Source organism: Octopus sinensis, linkage group LG25 (genome assembly GCF_006345805.1).
Source record: "Octopus sinensis linkage group LG25, ASM634580v1, whole genome shotgun sequence".
NCBI lineage: Eukaryota > Metazoa > Mollusca > Cephalopoda > Octopoda > Octopodidae > Octopus > Octopus sinensis.
Window position 1 is genome coordinate 18123552 of NC_043021.1, and position 20956 is coordinate 18144507.

The following is a 20956-nucleotide window of genomic DNA, read 5'->3' on the forward strand; positions in this document are numbered from 1 at the left end:
CTCTATCTATCTCGGTCTCTAGTCATTTCCTTGGTGAGACCTTCGAACTTTAGGTCTCACCAAGGATATGACTAGAGACCGAGACCTTTGGAAGTATGCTGTGCGTGAGAAGACCCCGGCAGGACAAGTGAGACCATAACCCGTGGCTTCTACCTGGGATGTAGCCAGTCCACTTATGCATACCTTTCCTTCTTGGGACACAAAACTCTACTTGTGAAGACCTGTTGAGTCAAGTGAAAATCAAAATCAAAATCGAAATTGATCAACATCAATGGAAATTCTAGCTGTGATACCAGTGCCAGTGGCACATAAGAGAACCATCCAAACGTGGCTGTTGCCAGCGCCGCCCCGACTGGCCTCCATGGCGGTGGCACGTAAAAAGCACCATCCGATCATGGCCGTTGCCAGCCTCGCCTGGCCTCCGTACCAGTGGCTGTTTGCCAGCCTCGTCTGGCACCTGTGCCGGTGGCACGTAAAAAGCACCCACTACACTCACAGAGTGGTTGGCGTTAGGAAGGGCATCCAGCCGTAGAAACATTGCCAGATCAGACTGGGCCTGGTGCAGCCTTCTGGCTTCCCAGACCCCAGTTGAACCATCCAACCCATGCTAGCATGGAAAGCGGACGTTAAACGATGATGATGATGATAATGACTTAAAAATTTTCTTCGCAGCTACATAGTTTGTGTTGAATCTCACTGCATGAATCCTTGGACAAGTGTTTTTATCATAGCCTTGGTTGTCTTGAACCTTGTTAGTAACACCATTTGGTAAATGGAAGCTGTGCTGTAGTCTCTTTCTCTCGTGTGTGTATCTGACAGATGTAAATATCCACAAGAAAAAAAAACAAATTGTGCCTGTGTGTTTCATGAATGACGTCCCTTAAGTTATGTTAAAGACTACATTGTTACTGTCACCAACAGGAATGCATTGGAGCAGTGATTGACATGTAGGTAATTTGTAAGCAAAGATGCCATTGTTGACCACCAACTGAGGTGTAAAATAAATAATAACCATTCTGGATTTTGAATTATGAAACAAAAACCAGTTGAAAAATGAATTAGATGTTACACAGTAGTTAGCGTCTCCAGCATCATTGATTAAATAACTACACCATCATCACCACCATCATTTAACGTACATTTTCCATGCTGGCATGGGTTGGACTGTTTGACAGGGGCTGGCAATCTGGAGAGTGACACCAGCTTCCATCTGTCTGTTTTGGCATGGTTTCTATGGCTGGACACCTTTCCTAACACCAGCCACTTTACAGAGTGTACTCCTTATGTCAGTGCTTTTCAAACTTTTTGCTGAAGCGGAACCCCAAGGAAACGTTCCACTGGCTCGAGGAACCCCTGTGCAATAATTTAATTGTCTTATGCACACATATCTGCACAGGAGAATTAAAAATTACTGTCGATTTTAGCATTTTTGTAACTTCTTGCGGAACCCCTGGACTGTACTGGCGGAACCCTGGTTGAAAACCACTGCCTTATGTGGCACCTGCACAGATGCTTTGTATGTGGTACCAGCACAGGTGCTGGAAATTTTCTTAAGGGATTTGATCTTAGAAACACAAATAATTGAGGTAGATTATACCACAAAGCATTTAGTCAGCCTCTCTATTTTCTTGATCTGATTCTGTCTCCTCCTTTACCCCTCCCCACTTGTTTTGGTGTTTCAGTAATGGAAGTAGATTTACAAGAAGATTGCTAATGGTGTAGAATATTAATAACTAGAATTGCAATACATTCACACCAAATAAAGCAGTAATTGTTGCAGATAACACACTGTTGAGGATTGCTAATTCTTCGGCATTCATTTCTGTAATTGTGCAACTGCTGCAAGCTTTATGGAGTTGAAAACAACAGCTTAGAGCTGCAATTAATATCGCAATATTAATTTTGATGTCTCTTTATTGTCATGGAGATGTGAGAGATTTTTAAGGTCTCTCTATTAAAGTTAGCCTGTGTAAGACGAGTTGTGGTGGCTAAGAAAGAATAACCCAGAAAGAATAAAGAGGGACATCTCTGTGATGTCATCGTTATCAATGTCGTCGTGAGAGGATTAATTAATCAGTGATTGCAAAAAAACATTTCGAGGGAACTGACATGTAACACTATTCTTCAAATAAGAATTATTTCTTCTTCTATTTGATTCTGTGGAAATGTTTCAGGCTATGTAGCGTTGGTAATGGGATGCGAGACAAAGAGTGACTTGATGTTTAAATTAAGATGATTGATTTCGCTTTTAAATCTCTATTGATCAAATAAATTCAATCACAGTAATGATGATCAAGTCTTTTAATAAGTCATTTTCCCATATGAATTAATTAATATATTTAATATTTAATTTTTGTATTAGAGTTGAATTTAAATGAATTTCACTGGTTATTATCTAGTTCCAAATCAACTCTGATTCAACAGAGCTATGATAATGGCATTCTGACCATGACCATCCTGTCATTGTATATAATTAGTACTACATTGTCCAATATGGTTCCTCTAAGAGAGTAGGGTGTAATTTAAGAACTTTGCTGTTATTTCAAGCGGATCAAGTAATCATGTAGGTGCCCCTTTGTGGTCTTGTGAATTTAATTGAATAAATTTGATGAAGGAGTAATAAGCCATATATGGTACTAATTGCCTCGTGATTATTATGTAATTCCTTAATATTTGAAACTGCTCAGAAGTGGCTGGTTTGCGATGTTAAGGAAAAGTGAAAGTAAAAATAGAACACTCAGGAATCCAATTTGGAGGTGAACTGCTTCAACATAAAAATGAGAAAAAATTTATTGAGCCTCATAAAATTTTATTACTTGTTAGGCCTTGAGAAGGGGGGAATTCTGATAATTCTGAAGAAATAAAAAAGAGTATTAGATGTAAGACAGGTGTTTCTACATAGCCTTCCAACAGACTTCTCAAAAATCTCCAAAGAGGCTGCCCTGATCAAAGCGCTGAAACTTACCTCTCCTCACAGCATAGAGAGTTGCATTGTTTTGTGAATTTCATTCAGTATAAAGTTGCTTGTGTTTGTTTGAGCTTTTAGCCTTCTGATTATTCTGTCAAATGTTCTGCTTATTTTTTTACATTGTTTTGAATTAATCAGGCATTATCTCATAACTTAAATATTTCAATGATGTGATTGTCTATTTATGGGATAACATTGTAGGGTAGGTGTGAGAGGCCAGATCTGGCCAATTTGAACACAAAACAGGTAGAATATTTTGCTTGGATATGGCCAGTTTAACCCTTTTGATACCAACCCGCCTGAAACCGCCTCTGGCTCTGTAGTACAAATGCCTTGTTTTTAAAAGTTCTGAATTAAAATCTTTCAACAAACCTTAGTCACAATTTGTATTCTTAACACTAGCTCAATGATAACTAAGTTATTTTACTAAATTCTTTGTTTTATTTAAAATTAATTGAAGGAAATACAACAGAAATATGGTAACAAAAGGCTTAAATGCTAAAGGGTTAAACTGGTTATGTATAGTCTTGTTGATTTGTGACCTTTGATAGCAGAACCCCAATCAATATTGGCACCTACCAAATTATAGAGAAAGCTATGTTTTGCTTATTCTTCTTAGTTTCATATATATATTTCTTTACTACCCACAAGGGGCTAAACACAGAGGGGACAAACAAGGACAGACAAACGAATTAAGTCGATTATATCGACCCCAGTGCGTAACTGGTACTTAATTTATCGACCCCGAAAGGATGAAAGGCAAAGTCGATCTCGGCAGAATTTGAACTTGGAACGTAACGACAGACGAAATACGGCTACGCATTTCACCCGGCGTGCTAACGTTTCTGCCAGCTCTTATTTTCATATAAACACATCCAGATATTTTTGTCAGCAAGATAATAAACAGAAGAGAGAGTGCCTATGATTTTTGCAGGGTTTTTTTTTTTTTTAGATTAATGAGAATAATGTGTTGGTTGTTTAGTCTGAATTTTTATAACAAATACACACACACACACACACACACACGCATATATCTGTAATACTGCCTTACTGTGACTACTGGATGGTTGGTATGGTTCCTCTTCAGATTCATATACATCCTGTTACATGATTTGCTGTCTAGCGCCATTGTCATTTTAATGCTCACATTTTCGATATTTGTCTGGGTCATATGAAATTCACTAAGGCAGATTTTCTACAGCTGGATGCTCATTCCGTTGCTAACCTTCACCTGAAATATTTTCCTCCAGTCTTTTTAACATGAACAACACAACATTTTGACATATTTCCACTGGAGATTACAAACAAATCCTGCTATTTGCATGACATTTGTATACAATTAGTGTATGATGTTGAAGCAAGGATGGACAGATGGCTGGGAGAGATACACATGCACACATTACACACCATAACAATAGATTTCTTGATCAGCCTGGGAATGTAGTAAAAGACTTTCCCAAAGTGTCGCACAGTGAGGCTGAACCCCAAACCAGGTGGTTGTCAACCAAAATTCTTAACCATTTAGCCATATCTGCACCTATAACAATACTCTGCATTGAGTTATTAATATTGATGTTCTTAGATATTTGCATACGTAGTTCTAATAAATTCTGACAAAATATTTCTTGGTGCACCAGACATGGAGAGTGTAGCCCCAATATCATCATTTTATTGCAGAATTAAATATGTTTTGATATATGAATGTGTTTTAAAGATTAATATGCTTTTACATACTGAACCATTTGATAATTTGTGCTGTGTGGCATCCCAAAGCAATTTTATCTTCAAAGACTATATGTGAGTGTTTATTACTGAAGATTGCAAGGTGAGAGAAAATTGGAGGTGGAGGGTGGAGAAGCTTGTGGTCTGTAAGTTTAATTCTAGTTGTAAATAAGTTATTAAATACATGTGTGGTGCATGCGTGTGTGTGTGTATTTGTTTATTTCCCTGTAACTTGGTGGTTGGGCAGAAGGAACTGATAGAATAAGTATCAGACTTTTAAAAAAAATGAGTACTGGGGTTGATTTGTTTAACTAAACCCTTCAAGATGGGGGCCCCTTCATCTTCGCAATGTCATGACTGAAACAAGTAAAAGATGAAAATATAAATAAATTCAAAATTCTGAAAGGGGTTATGAAGCAGACTTATATACAATTGTTAGTTATTTTTTTTTGTTTCTAAAAATTCCGTTTGTCTCTTGCAGGTTGTTGGTATGGTTGATGCAATGGAAACTCCGCAAACATTTTCAGGCGGAAGTGAAAGTTGGCTGGACAAGTATTTTCAATTTCGGCAAAGTCTATCTTAAACTACCAAAGCAAGGACTCCGCGTGGTAGGTTATTTCTTTTTTCTCTGTTCAAATTTCTTTTTGTTTGGCTTTTCTTTTTACTTGTCCCCCCCCTTTTTTTTTAGACCTAGGCCGTGAAGCATCATTACCTTCATATATAAGATCAATGATTATCACTTCCCCCAAACCCTTACACCTTTAATGACCAAGAATATTTTATTCGTTTCAGAATAATGAAAGGCAAAGTGAAACAAGCAGGATTTAAATTGAAAAATGTAAAAAGATACTACCAAGTACTGCCACTCCCTCTGTATATTTTCTCAGCCTCCTGTGTTTGTGTGTGTGTATATAAACAAAATCAAACTTATACACAAGGTATGTGTGTTGTTAGTTTGTGGGTTGGCTGCAGTTTTTAGGTGTAAGAGATATTCTCTATGCACCAGGGTGGAGTGAAAAAGGTACTTTTTACACAGATTTTAAAAATATGTTTTCAAGAATATATCTTTTATTGCGAAATCCTTTAAAAACAACTGTGCTAAAATCTGAAGTTCTTAAATTTACATCTTCAGGCCCCATAGCCCACTCAAAATGTTGAATAATGAGTGGAAAATTAATTTATAACACATTTGCCGTTCCTCATTTTATTTTGTACATTCATTGTTACAAATTGATTTTCTTTTGTGAAATCCTTTAAAAACGCGAAAGTGTTAAAATCTCAAGCTCTAAAATTTCTATCTTGAGGCTCTGCAATACACTTGAAATTTCGAAATTATGTGAAATAAATAGACTTTTTGACTTTGTTTTCTTTATCATTTTTAATACTAGGTCATCGAATATATGTGTTACATGAGGTCTAGATTACACATGCATTAAAATAAATTAAACAAATTGTCAAGATCGTAGCAGAAAAGATAATTCTTCTCAGGCAAAAGGCTAGTTACACCGAAAATCTTAAACTTTCCTTTGCTGACATAGAAGAGCGACTGTTATCTGGCCGATTCCTTCTAATCAACCTCTAAGCATTCTGTTTAGATACTGCTTGATCTATTCCACCAATGATCATTTTTCGATTTGTATGTTGATCCTGTGAAAAATCTTGTTCTCTCTGTGGTACCTTTTTGTCTCTACTACAACTGCAGTTTTTAAAGGAGTTGCACTTGAAACAGGAAATCTTTATATATATAAGTGAGGTTGTGTGCTGTCTGTCTCCTACGATTTAGATTCCTAACTACTCCCACATTTTGCGGTGCAGTTTAACCAAAACTGGGTATCTTATAGTCGTGGTTCATATCGAGCCCTTCTGGGTATTAGCGTGCGTCTATGATGAGTCTACGATTTAAAAAAAAATTTACCATCAATTTTTCCCATTTCTAATGCATTTTTGGCATATATAAGGGAAGTAACTCTCTAAAAATTTATTATTAAATCTCAGAACATAAAAAGCTACAGTAACACCCCCTCCCTTTGTGGTTAGCCATATTGAGATGGCTATTATACTTTACATCTCTAAAAATGCTTATATAGTTATTTCCCTTACAAACCCGAGCAACGCCGGGCGATACTGCTAGTGTGAAACAAATCTTTTGCGGCATTGTTTTTAAACTCATTACACTTTGTTTGAAATGATGGCACCTTTTTGCTATTTTTCACAGATTTTAGTAACGCTTGGTACTTTAGATAAAAGTTTAAGATTTTTGGTTTAACTGACTCAGTCGTAACACAAGGGATGGATGCCTTTTGTCAAAGACAAATTATCTTTTCTGCTACAATTTTGACAATTTGTTTAATTGAAGGATCTTTCTTAACTACATTCTCTTCTTTCCCTCATTCAAATAAGACACATTTTAGTACGTCCTTGTAAGCTGGCAAAACTTGCTCGCTAAGATCACATGGAGTACCAAATATTGGGCATTCAGTATCATGACGTGTTATTGGCTCATGAGTCACCAGTAAATGTAAACAGCACTAAATTTAACATGATCATTAATTTTGATACGATGGCCTAAAGTCAATGTACAAAGCAGAAAACTTCACATGTGTACGATGTATGTCCACATGCAACGACCATTGTAGTGGCACTGGAGAGAAGTTCTCTTTCTCTTTATAGTCAATGAGGAATCTCAAGATATTAGTCAATTGTATTGAAACTTGGTATGCAACTTCTTAAGGATACTATATTTTTTGTTTTGCATTCTGCTATGTAGAAATATGTATTTGTTACGAGTTATAAGCCATGAAATCTAAATTTGACTAAAAATAGCGATTTTTAAAATTTTCAATTGTGTTGCAAAGCCTGAAAAAAATATTTAACCGCAAAGTTCTTTATACGCTTTTTTTTAAACCCTAATTCACAACAATATATCAACTCATTCTTGGTTACCAATTTCGAAAGTTGCATTTTTTGCTCCACCCTACATTAATGCACCTGGTGTAAAAAAAACACCTCAAAGTAAGTCACAGTCAAGCGAGACAACTCACATCAGGTCCTTTCTCGTAGCAACAGTCATCGATGTTTCATCATTGTTTTCACTTATTAATGCCACATACCAAACAATGCCTGCTGCAAACCACACACACACTTTTTTTTATTGACCTTGATCAGTGAATCAGTAGACTAGTTAGAATATCACAGTATTTGTTTTGATCAGTTGCACTCTGAGTTCAGATCCTGTTGAGGTTAACTTCATCTTTCATCGTGTGTGGGGGAAGGATGGCAGTAAAAACTATTCTAATCCAGAGTGGTGGATTATTAGAACTATTAGAGGGTGGGGCCAGGTGAGGCCTTGTGGTGTATCTTCTGGCAGCAATCTTGCCATGACACTGGTGCCAAGCTTCATCAGACCAATTCAGTAGACTTTTCTTTGGACAACCACCAGTGCTTTGGAGAGCAGAGACTTGCATACATGAACAACTGCCAGTCTTTCTCAAAGCATTTTACCCAGATCTGCACATGCATCACATACACATGTAGATGAATGGTCAACCTTGACTAATGGAGGCTTTGTATTGGTGTCAGCCATTGGACTATGCATCACCTTCAACTCCATTGCTGTTTTTTATTAACATGGAAAGAATGAAAAGCAAAGTGGATCTGGCAAGGACTGGAACTTAAAATGGAAATGAACAATGTAACAAAATATCACAAGGCATTTCGTCTGACGCTCTACCAATTCTGCCATTTATCTGTCAAAAGAAAATATTTTGTTGAGATAATTTTTATATATATATATGTTGTTTCCATGGCACCTTAAGTGTTTTTCTTTTTTTGAAAATAGCCTTAGATTTATGAAAGTCTTGTAAGAGAAATTTGGTGGATAGAAACCTGTTGAATGTATATGTATCCAGCTAGCCATATATCCATCATCATCAATCTAGCATTCACTTTCCAATTCTTGCGTGGAGTTCATTGAGGTAGATGTTCTATGGCCAGATGCCATTCCTCTTGCCAAATCTCACTTGTTTCCAAGTGAGGTAATATTGCTCTATGGCCAGACATGTTTTTGCAGGATAATGGAAATGAGTGACGTTGCTTGTCTAAAGCCCCACTTCATTCAGGAAAGCACCTAAAAGTTCCCCTCCAAGGCACAAGTCTGGGCAAAGTTGTTTATGGAAGACTAGCAGTCACTCATGCATACCAGCCTCCTCTCTCTATGCCACCGATGTTATCCAAGGGAAAGTCAAAGACTGTACAGCTTGGCAACAGTGACATTGCAACTCATTTCTACAGCTGAGTGAACTGGAGCAATGTGAAATAGAGTGTCTTGCTCAACGCAACACAGAGCTCAGTCTGGGAATCAAACTCACTACCTCATGATTGTGAGCCCAACGCTCTAAGCACTGAGCCATGTGCCTTCACATTGCTTGTATACATATTGTGTGTGTGTGTGTGTGTGTGTGTGTGTGTGTGTGTGTGTATATATGAAACAAAGGATGGTAGAATTTAAACTTTGATCAAAAGTAGTTTGTGGTATATAGTTATGTTCCTTTATATTTTGATTAAGTCACTTAATGCTTTATTAGGTTGACTTTCTCTTTCTTCCTTTTGACGTCAATAAAATAAATACCAGGCCAATTTCTGAAGTTGGTCTGATCACCTTAATCTTTGATACCCCAGTTCAGTGATTAAAAACACTAAAAATACAACATATATTACCTCTGCCTTAGTGAAGGCAAAGGTATTGTTTTCAGCCATCTTTGTTTGTTTGTTTATTTGTCTGTGGATAAGATAACTCAAGAACCTCTGGATGGATTTGGATGAAACTTTTTTTTTCCAGCTTTATGTTCTGAGTTCAAATGCTGTCAAGATTGACATTGCCTTTAATGCTTCTGTGGTTGATAAAATAAGCACCAATCAGGCACTGGGGTCGATGTGATCAACTAGCCCCTTGCTCAAAATTTCAGGCCCTGTGTCTATAATAGAATTATTTTATTGTTATTGCTGGATAGATGCTGTTTTGCTTTGCACCTGATTGAGTAAACTTCTTTGACCTCGTGTAGAACATTATGTAATGTGTGTTTTGATGGAGATTTGCAGACCAAGTGACTTCCTAGAAGCAGTCTCCCATTCATTGAAAAGATTTATAAGTTGGTAGAAAGTAGATTGTAGAATGAATATCTTATGATAGGGAGTGGAAACCCAGCAAGTTTACTTTTCCAAGAGGGATGTCATAAAGCAATAAGCCTCATTGCTAAGAAAAGGATCTGCTTTAGTTGTGTGAATGATTTGTTTTGACATGGAATGTTATTTTGAATTTGGTTCCACTAAAACATGTGTCAAATTAATATCAGGATGACCTGATGAAATATGTACTCTGGGTCCCCCTCTTTATGTATCTGCCTATCACTCTTCCCCTCACTCTCTGACTTTATAACACACACACACACACACCACACACACACACACACACACACACACACACGTATGCATGCACACACACACTTCCTCTGTGTCTGTTTCATAAACATAATTACAAAAACAATTTTATACTCAAACAATTACAGATATAGCACACAACCCACACATCCAGACAAACTGTCAAAATACACACACTTGCACATGCACACCCATTTACTCACCACTCACTCTTTTACCCCTCCCTTCACTCACTCACTGACAACACACACACACACACTTATATATACCAATTAACAAATCTATTATGCTAGGCACCATTCACCCATTATATTGTTATAGAGGAATGTATATTCAGTTGCTTTTAATGAAATTATGTAATAGGACTTTAGGAGGTTAGACATGGAGAGACTCTTATGGTACCTGACATTGTGTTATATGGTAAACTTAATGGGGTGTTTGGTAATCTGTGGCAGTAAGGTACTTGGTCAACTGGGATAATGGGATATTTGGACAACTGTGATAATGATGTGCTAAGTTTAACAATGATAATGTGGTATATGGTGGGCTGTAATGATAAAGTATTTATCCATCTGTGACAATGTGGTACTTAGCTAGTGGTGATTGTACTTAGTCAGCTGTGATAATGGGATACTTGACCAGCTGTAATAAAGGAATATTTGATTAGTTGTAGTGATGCCGTACATTATTAGTTATAATAATATGTCTTGTTAGACCAGTCGTGATAATGGCTAACTGTAACAATGACCAATTGTGGTTAGTGGGTATTTGGTTAGCTGTAACAATAGGGTGCTTTAGCTGGATGTAGAGGTGAGATATGTGGCTGGCTATGGTAGTAACCTGCATTTTTGACCAGCTTATTATTTGGTTAGCTGTGACAAGTCTATTAGGCCAAATGTGACACTCATACTTGATCACTTGTGATGTGTTTGTTCAGCCAGTTGTGATATACAAGGTGGTAACAAAAAAACACCCCAGAATTTTGCAATATTATTTTATTCCCTTACTTTTACATCTGTACACTTTTATCATCTTCAAAGTATTCTCCATTAATACAATACATCACTCCAGACGTGTTTTCCACTGTTCAAAGCAGTGCTGGAACTCTTGTGAAGCGATGCCTTTTAATGCCTCTGTTGATTTTTTTTCTTCACCTCTTTCACATCTGCAAAACGTTTTCCTTTAAGGACTTTTTTCCTTCAGGAGAACAAAAAAAAGTTGCAGGGAGCAAAATCAGGTGAATAGGGATGGATTGTACGTAAGCGGGGTCATGCCATTTTTGGTCAAAAACTGTCTCACACTCAAGGCAGTATGCACAGGCACATTGCTGGGATGAAACCACCATTCTACATTTTGCCACAGGTCAGGGTGTTTTCACATTACCACGTCTTGCAAATGCTTCAGAACTGCCAAGTAAAATGTCTGGTGAACAGTTTGACCAGGACGAACAAATTGTGTGGACAATTCCTTTTGCAAACAAATCAGCATTGTCATGACATGCTTGTTTTGGGTGTGGTGACATGAATGCTTCCATTAACTTGATTGCTGCTTTGTTTCTGGGTCGTAGCCATAGCAGCAGCTTTCGTCACCAGTGATGACCTTCGGAAAATGGTCTAGATCAACTTTCAACTGTTCTTTCAGTTCACGACATGCATTCAGTTGTGACTGCTTTTTATCTTCTGAGAGCAAGTGAGGCACACCTTTTTCTGCAACTCTTTTCTTTCACAATTCCTTGCTCAAAATTCATTGGCAGGAGCTCCAGGGCACTGTTCAGCGATGGTCCTCTAAAATCAGTTCATGAATTTTTGTGGTGTTTCATTCATTTGAGAGGTTGACTGTCACCCTGAACGAGTTTGGTCTTCAAGCAACAAGCAATGAAGAGGAGAAGCACTACAAAAGAAAGATGCTCCATGTGGCAGTACGACATCACCTGCCATTGCCGGTCAGCAGACTGATGCCTGAGGATCGCATCAAGTGGCTTCTAGTGGCGGAATCCTGAACTACAATGGGCTTGTGACACAGAGAACGTTTCCGGTTACTTTTGGGTACCCCTTCGTATGTCATAATCAACTGAGTTAACAATGTTGGACTCGGGTTAAGGTGACCTCGCTAGTGTTGGCACCAGGATAAAACTCACCTGTTACACACTATGTAAAGTGGTTAGTGAAGTGAGCAGACATTGTAGGGTTGAGAGGGCCCTTTAGTCTTGTCAAGTACACTTTTGTAAAGTGGTTAGTGTGAGAAAGGTTATCCAGCTGTAGAAATGAGATCTCTGAATGAGATATGGCCCAACCCAAGCCAGCATAGAAAACAACAACAACAACAACAATAATTATGATGACATTTGGTTTCATTTTATTTCTCCCTTCTAGTATTTATGTTATAGTTTATAGTGCGGTTAAGTTATTTATTAGGAGAGAGACAGACAGAGCCACTAGTGTTTGAATTGTAGGATCCTCTGCAGTTTAGGTTTAGTCAGAAGTGTGACATTAGTCCTTCGTTTACACATGCTGTTAGCCAAATTAATTGCAATTTTTAAATTATTCATTTTATATTCTATTCAGATCCTTTCATGTATTAATTATGTGTGTGTTATTAATTATGTATGTATATAAAAAAAATCTGAGATTCAGTGATTTTATTGTTATAATATAATATTGATCTGAATATATACCAGGAGACTGTTCAACTGTATTATCATAAGAATGACAATGATAGAGCAGTAATGTGTGATTATAACAACAATGGCCTTAATAATAATAATAATAATAATAATAATAATAATGATAGCATATTCAGTTTAAATGACCGACATTCAACATGTTTTATTTAACACTAGCAGTATCGCCCGGCGTTGCTCGGGTTTGTAAGGGAAATAACTATATAAGCATTTTTAGAGATGTAAAGTATAATAGCCATCTCAATATGGTTAACCACAAAGGGGGGGTGTTACTGTAGCTTTTTACGTTCTGAGATTTAATAATACATTTTTAGAGAGTTACTTCCCTTATATATGCCAAAAATGCATTAAAGATGGGAAAAATTTATGGTAAATTTTTTTTTTAAATCGTAGACTCATCGTAGACACGTGCTTATACCCAGAAAGGCTCGATATGAATCATGACTATAAGATACCCGGTTTTGGTTAAACTGCACCGCAAAATGTGGGAGTAGTTAGGAATCTAAATCGTAAGAGACAGACACACAACTTCACTTTTATATATAAAGATTTCCTCAGAAACAAAACAAGTCACTCTTTAAAACTAACAAATGGATGATCTTCATTTTAAAATGATCGCATACTGTTGTTCTGCCAATGTTCAGCTCCACTTCAGCCCTAACTAAAGGCATTCCAACTGTGACCAACCTATCTTTTATTTTGGCATCTCTGACAAAATTATCCAAAATATTCCTTTCCCTAAGTAAAGGCAGTATGTGATTTGGGCAACATTTAGCTACTATTTCCAGCTGGTCAAGTGGCCACAGAAAGGATCCTTCGATGTCAAAAAGTTTTCCAGATGAAAATCTAATGCAATTTGGACACAGTTATTTGATTTCACTTCATGTAATTCCACTGCAACCTGTTGTTACAATTTTAGATTTTAGTTGGCTGTTGTTAGATACAGTGTTCCATAAAAGATTATTGTTAGACTTTGAAATAATGTTGATTACATTTGATATCAGTTCTATAAAAACCACAAGTAACATGCAAGCATGGTTAAGGAGCTTATTTTGCAAACATGTGGTTTCAGGTTCAGTCCCACTGCCTGGCACCTTAGACGAGTATCTTCTGCTATATATCCCAAGGCCGACCAATGCTTTGTGAATGGATTTGGTTGTCAGAAACTGTGTAGAAGACAGTTTTATATATATATATATATATGCCTAGCTGGCATGTAAAATGCACCGTTTGATCTTGGCCAATGCTAATGCCGCCTGACTGGCATGCAAAAAGCACAATTCGAGCATGACTGATGTCAGTGCCATTTGACTGGCACTTGTGCTGGTGGCACATAAAATGCACCCACTACACTCTTGGATTGCTTGGCGTTAGGAAGGGCATCCAGCTGTGGTAACTTTGCCAAATCAGATTGGAGCCTGGTGCAGCCTCCCAGCTTGCTAGTCCTCAGTCAAACAGTCCAACCCATGCCAGCTTGGAAAGTGGACGTTAAAAGATGATAACAATGATGAGTGTGTGTGTGGCTCAGTGGTTAGGGTATTCAATTCAGAATCATAAGGTTGTGGGTTTGATACTTTGCAATGTGTTGAGCCATTGAGCAAGTCATTTTATTTCACATTGCCCCACTCCACTCAGATGGCAAAAATGAGTTGTATCTGGAAGTCAAAGGACCCACTTTGTCATACTTTGTGTCACTGAATCTCCTTGAAAACCATATTAAGTGCACGTATTTGTGGAGTACTCAGCCACTTGCATGTGAATTTCAGTGGAACCCTCATCATTGTAATCAACCGAGTGCCAGTTTATCTATGTGCATGTTTGTATTTGTCTACCTCCCCCACTCACCACTGGACAACTAGTGTTTATTTGTTTACATGTCTGTAGAACTTAGTGGTTCTACAAAAGAAAACAAAAAACAATAATACAATATATACCAAACGGAAAAAAAACTAAGTACTGGAGTCAACTTGTTTGACTAAAACACTTTGAAGCGCAGTGCTCCAGCATGGCCATGGCCCAGTGACTGAAACAAGTAATAACCAAAAAAAGTCAAAACAAGATAATTGAAGAAGAAATAAATGAATAAATTGAAACCGATCTCTGGAATACTTAGTGTTCACTGTTTCGACCGTTACGTAGAAGATCTGAAAGAAAATGAGAGAGAGAGAAGAGTGGTTGATTAAATATTTATTGTAATGTTATTAACAAACTTCGCTTTTAGCAGATTTTGTTTCAATAAAGTTTACTTTGATGTGGTATACAATAATTCCGCGACTATCACGGGTGTTACGTCCTCCCCTCCACCTGCACGACAGGTGAAAATCCACAAAGTAGAAACAGTACTGTATATTTTTTTAAAGTTATTTTTTATAATTTGTATATATTTATTTTATTACAAATGCAAAACAACACCACGGAGGAATCGACATAAGCTTAAATAATAAACTGCAACAGGTAAACCGCGAAATGGGGAGAGATCATTGTACTCTTTTTATTAGTTTCTGTCATTGGACTGGGGCCATATTGAGGTGCTGTATGCAAGGGTTTTAAATCTATCATATTGACCCCAGTACTTATTTGACCCTAGTCAAATACTTCTATCAATGTGGAAGCGCAATGGCCCAGTGGTTAGGGCAGCGGACTTGTGGTCGGAGGATCGTGGTTTCGATTCCCAGACTGGGCATTGTGAGTGTTTATTGAGCGAAAACACCTAAAGCTCCACGAGGCTCCGGCAGGGGGTGGTGGTGAACCCTGCTGTACTCTTTCACCACAACTTTCTCACACTCTTTCTTCCTGTTTCTCTTGTACCTGTATTTCAAAGGGCCAGCCTTGTCACAATCTGTGTCACGCTGAATCTCCTTGAGAACTACGTTAAGGGTACACGTGTCTGTGGAGTGCTCAGCCACTTGCACGTTAATATCACAAGCAAGCTGTTCCGTTGATCGTATCAGCTGGGACCCTCATCGTCGAAACTGACGGAGTGCTCCTTTCTTTACTTCTATCAATACTTGTGTAGTGTCTAAATTCTTACCCTTTGTTTTCTGGTATAAATGGATGTAACCCTATGTATTGTGCTACAGCAGTTTGTATACTTGTAATACACCTTCGCAGACATACACACACTGTATGCTGTATGCATACATGTATATACCCACACAAACACACACATATATAAACTGCTAGCTTTCACACACTTTTTGTATAACATAAGATAGTGGCCAACTCAGGGATACAGCAGAAGACTCTTGCCCAAAGTATTATGCTGTGGGGTCAAATCTAGAACACTATAGTTGCAAAGGCAGAACCGTTAGCATGCCGGGCAAAATGCGTAGCCGTATTTCGTCTGCCGTTACGTTCTGAGTTCAAATTCCGCTGAGGTTGACTTTGCCTTTCATCCTTTCGGGGTCGATAAATTAAGAACCAGTTACGCACTGGGGTCGATGTAATCGACTTAATCCCTTTGTCTGTCCTTGTTTGTCCCCTCTGTGTTTAGCCCCTTGTGGGTAGTAAAGAAATAGGTAACTTCTTAGCCACATGTTTATGCTTCCATTTTTTGTTTGTTTTTGGTGTGACATGAAGAAAATAAAATCACTTGTATTTTCTAACCCTGTCTCCCCAACGCAGTTAACCATTCCTCTCTCACCTCTTTCTCTCTTCCCCTCTCTCTATATATATCCAGAACTGATGACTAGGATTTGACTGTATAGATTTTAATTTTCAACCACATTTTTTCACTCTTTCCCATGGTTACTTGCAATAAAAATGTCACAACAACCAAAACCTTCTCAGTTAGTTGTAAACTTTGATATAATCTTCAAACTTTTCAGCCATTTCTTTATTTCTCTTTCAGGAAATTGAAAACATTGGTTTAACCAGTTGTATTTTGAGCCCTCGCACAATTAGGTAAGATGCTTCTTAAAGAACACTACCAGTTTCACTTTGATGTAGAATTATGTACACATTAGTTGATCATTAGACTAATTAAGTCTCTAAATATCCAAACAGAGGATTTAAAATGGCCTTATTGTTGGTCAAAGTCACAATAAGTTAGATATCAGGAAAGTTCATTGATGACTTTGATTAGTTTAATTGCTCTGCTGAGTAAAGAATCTTGTGTTTCGAGGTGGGGGTGGGAATCCTTGTTCTTCATTGGATAACAAAGAAGTGAGTGAGAGATGTTACCATTATGGTTGTAAATTTCTTCACACTAAAAATGGCTGAGCTTGGTGGGAGTGGGGAAGAAAGAAAAAAAACACGAGATTCTTTATTCTTTGTGACAATTGAACTTCACCGAGTTTTCTATGAACTCTTCTCTGAAAACCGTTCCTCAGAGACTATATTTCACCCCATTTCGACATTACAATGTCTGTATTTCATATTTAAAAAAGAAATTTCTACTGTTTTATAATGTTGACAGACATTACCATATACAATGACACTGATATGACAGTTTTCCTGCCCCTGAGTATGTGCGTGCACATGTATGCACATGTGTGTGTATGTATGCACACGTGTGTGTGATAGGGTCGCTCTATTATCTTGTTTAACCCTCTTCAGTTATCCAAATTCTATCATATTATAACTGTAATGGGGAAAAAAGGGTCTTTTTTAACCCACTGTTCATATGCCATTATTTATAGCTTTATCTGCTTCGAGATTCATTGTTCTCAAAAGAATTGTTTCATGTTCTCAAAGTTTCTAAATTCTTATGATACCATTGACATATTATTCTCACTGGTAAGAACAGAGTTTCTAAAATGGAGACATTTGAAAGGTTGCTTTGGTCTAGTGGTAGAATACCTGTCATGTTTACAGGAGATATGGGTTCATATCCCATGGACAGCCTTTGACACTTTTCTATCCAAAGAGTTTTTTTAATCTTATATTTATATGCTATTATTTATAGTTTTATCTGCTTCAAGATTCACCATTCTAAAAAGACTAGATGAATAAATTAATTAGTTTTACTGTTTATAGAGAAACAGTTCTTTCATTCTCTGTGATTTTTTCCTTGTCAATTTACTTTCGTTAAAGCAATTTCAGTGAGACATCATGTTTTTTCCTCTATTAGAAATATTACAGAGTTTATGCAAATGATATAGATATTTATATCTATTTTTACATCATCATCATCATTTAGTGTCTGTTTTCCATGCTGGCATGGGTTGGATGGCTTGACAGGAACTGGTAAGGCCAGGAGCTGCACAAGGTTCCATAATCTGATTTGGCATGGTTTCTATGGCTGGATGCCCTTCCTAATGCCAACCACTCCACAGTGTTTACTGAGTGCTTTCTATGTGGCACCATCACAGGTGCTTTTTAAGTGGCACTAGCACCAGTGCTTTTTATGCGGAACCTTGGTTTTAGGATCTCAATTGTGTTGTGGTGGGCTGGTCTTCTCAAGTGCAACAATGCACCACATATTCAGCTCCTCTGTCATCTCCTTTGTAAGGCTCAATGTTTTGAGATTGGTCCTTAAAACTTCATCCCATGTCTTCTTGAGTCTCCCCTTTTTCACAACTTCCCTCTACTTTTAGTTGAATGAATGCATACATATATGAGTGTATGCATGAGTTGTAGATGACCAAGTCAGTATAATTCTGGGCTACCAGTTGAAGTTTTGGTAGTTTGTACTTGGTCAGAAATACTGCAGTCTGACCAGGACTATGGAGTTGTAGTTGGAGTCGGAACCAATTATTGGGTTTATGGATTTGGATTTCTGTAAAAATATGCAAATTCCAACTTGAACTAAATATAAATTGCAATATAATGTATCAACATTTCTATTTCAAAATATTAGTTTTCTCTTTTACTCTTTTACTTGTTTCAGTCATTTGACTGCGGCCATGCTGGAGCACCGCCTTTAGTCGAGCAAATCGACCCCGGGACTTATTCTTTGTAAGCCCAGTACTTATTCTATCGGTCTCTTTTTCCGAACCGCTAAGTGACGGGGACGTAAACACACCAGCATCGGTTGTCAAGCAATGCTAGGGGGACAAACACAGACACACAAACATATACACACACACTTATATATATACACATATATACGACGGGCTTCCTTCAGTTTCCGTCTACCAAATCCACTCACAAGGCATTGGTCGGCCCGGGGCTGTAGCAGAAGACACTTGCCCAAGATGCCACGCAGTGGGACTGAACCCGGAACCATGTAGTTGGTTAGCAAGCTACTTACCACACAGCCACTCCTGTTTTCTATACTGAAAATAATCAAATTACATTTTAGATTTTTTATGAAGGAGAATCTGGTAAAGCAATTCTGTTTCTAAGATCAAGATGTTAATAAATTTTGGATTTTGATTTTGGATTTAAGCTCTTTTCTATATACGGTTTCTGAAATATATTTTGTTAGGATAAACACTTCAATCTTTTACAAAATAATTTTTGTTTCATTTCATGTAATCTTCCATGTCACATTCACTTAAATTTTCTATTCCAACAACACTTCAATCTCAAAGGGAGGGACAAGTATCTAACTGTTTATTTCTTTTAAAATCAGTGTTTGTTTAGTTGCTAGAGATGTCCAGTCTTTCAGTTTTTAACTTTGATGTACTTGAGGTTCTTGAAATGCTAAAGAAAATGTTCCTGAACTTTTGCCATTTTCCTGCTGGTTAAGCACTTTAAATATCCATCATCATCATCATTTTACATGTTTTCCATATTGGCAGATTAATTTTATTGTACCAGAATCTTTCTTTCTCTCAGCTTATTTAACACAGTTGGATTGAGGCAACAATGGATCCTCTCTTACCACTAAATCAAAGATGTTCCTGATTTTCTTTTTTGGCATTTTATAGTTTATTTCTTTTATATCCTTTTACCTTTTAACCTTTGCATAAAAACAACCTTTTTTTATTGTGTAAGTTTTGACTTGATTGCTTAACTTCTTTAATATGTAATATATATAAAAAATAAATCCATATGAACATAGTCTTTAAATCCAGACTATAACAGGTTAGGGTGTTAAAAAGTGACCTGATGATAGCCATTGGCTGTGCATGTTGTGTGGTGTTGTCAATCACTGTAGGAAATATATGATTAGTCTAATTACAAATGGACATGTCAGAGTTGGTGGTATCTTAAATTGAGGAATCAAAAGCAAAGGTTTTGTGTACTGACTCCTACCTGATTAACATCACCTAGTTGTAAACAGGTAGAGCAGAGGAAGCACTGTAAAATTGACGAGTGTTTTCTTTTTAAATTGTTGTTATTTTTATTATTAATAGGGTGGCAAGATGGCAGAATTGTTAACATGCTGAATAAAATTCTGTTAAACATTTTATCTGCCTTTATGTTCCAAACTCAAATTCTGCCAAGGCCAGATTTTCTTGTCATCTTTTCAGGGTCGATAGAATAAGTACCAGTTGAGTGTTGGGGTCAATATAATTGACTACCCTCTCCCCTGCAAAATTACTGGCCTTGTGCTAAAATTTAAAACCATCGATATTAATTAGGGGGCAGGTTGGTTGAATCATTACTGAACAAAATGAAAATGCTTAGCAGCATTTCATCTGCCTTTACATTCTAAGTTCAAATTCTGCCAAAGTCATCTTTGACTTTCATCCTTTCAGGGTTGATAAAATAAATACCAATTGAGCACCGGGGTCAATGTAATCCATGTAGCCCCTTCCCTAATATTGCTGGCCTTGTGCCAAAATTTGAAGCCAGCGAGCTGGCAGAACTGTTTTCATGCCGGGCAAAATACTTAACAGTATTTTGTCTGACTTTATGTTCTGAGTTCAAATTCCACTGGGGACAACTTTTCCTTTCATTCTTTCAGGGTCGATAAAATAAGTACCAGTTGAATACTCAATGTAGTTGACTAACCCCCTCCCCCCAAATTTCAGGCCTTATGCTTATAGCAAAAATTATTATTATTATTATTATGACCTACACTCATGGAGTGGTTGGCGTTAGGAAGGGCATCCAGCTGTAGAAACATTACCAGATCAGACTGGGCCTGGTGCAGCCTTCTGGCTTCCCAGACCCCAGTTGCACCGTCCAACCCATGCCAGCATGGAAAGCGGACGCTAAACGATGATGATGATGATGAGGAGGATTATTAGTGTGTGCGTGTGTGTAAGCAATGATTTTTAAAATTTTATCTAGTTTCAGCTCACGAGCTGTGGCCA

The 20956-nt window shown here is 37.4% G+C and overlaps 1 protein-coding gene across 4 annotated transcripts in view; it reads left to right on the forward strand.

Annotated features, from left to right (window-relative positions):
- LOC115224231 (protein KIAA0100) overlaps positions 1 to 20956 on the forward strand; it is a 437418-nt gene that overhangs the window by 173983 nt on the left and 242479 nt on the right. For all 4 annotated transcript variants that reach the window (XR_005003864.1, XR_005003866.1, XR_005003865.1 and 1 more), the window contains exons 2-3: positions 5172 to 5298; positions 16657 to 16709. Coding sequence is in view for 1 of the 4 variants with exons in the window: in XM_036513442.1 (XP_036369335.1) it covers positions 5172 to 5298; positions 16657 to 16709 (180 nt within the window). In the remaining 3 variants the exon portion in view is untranslated. The remainder of the gene's footprint in view (positions 1 to 5171; positions 5299 to 16656; positions 16710 to 20956) is intronic.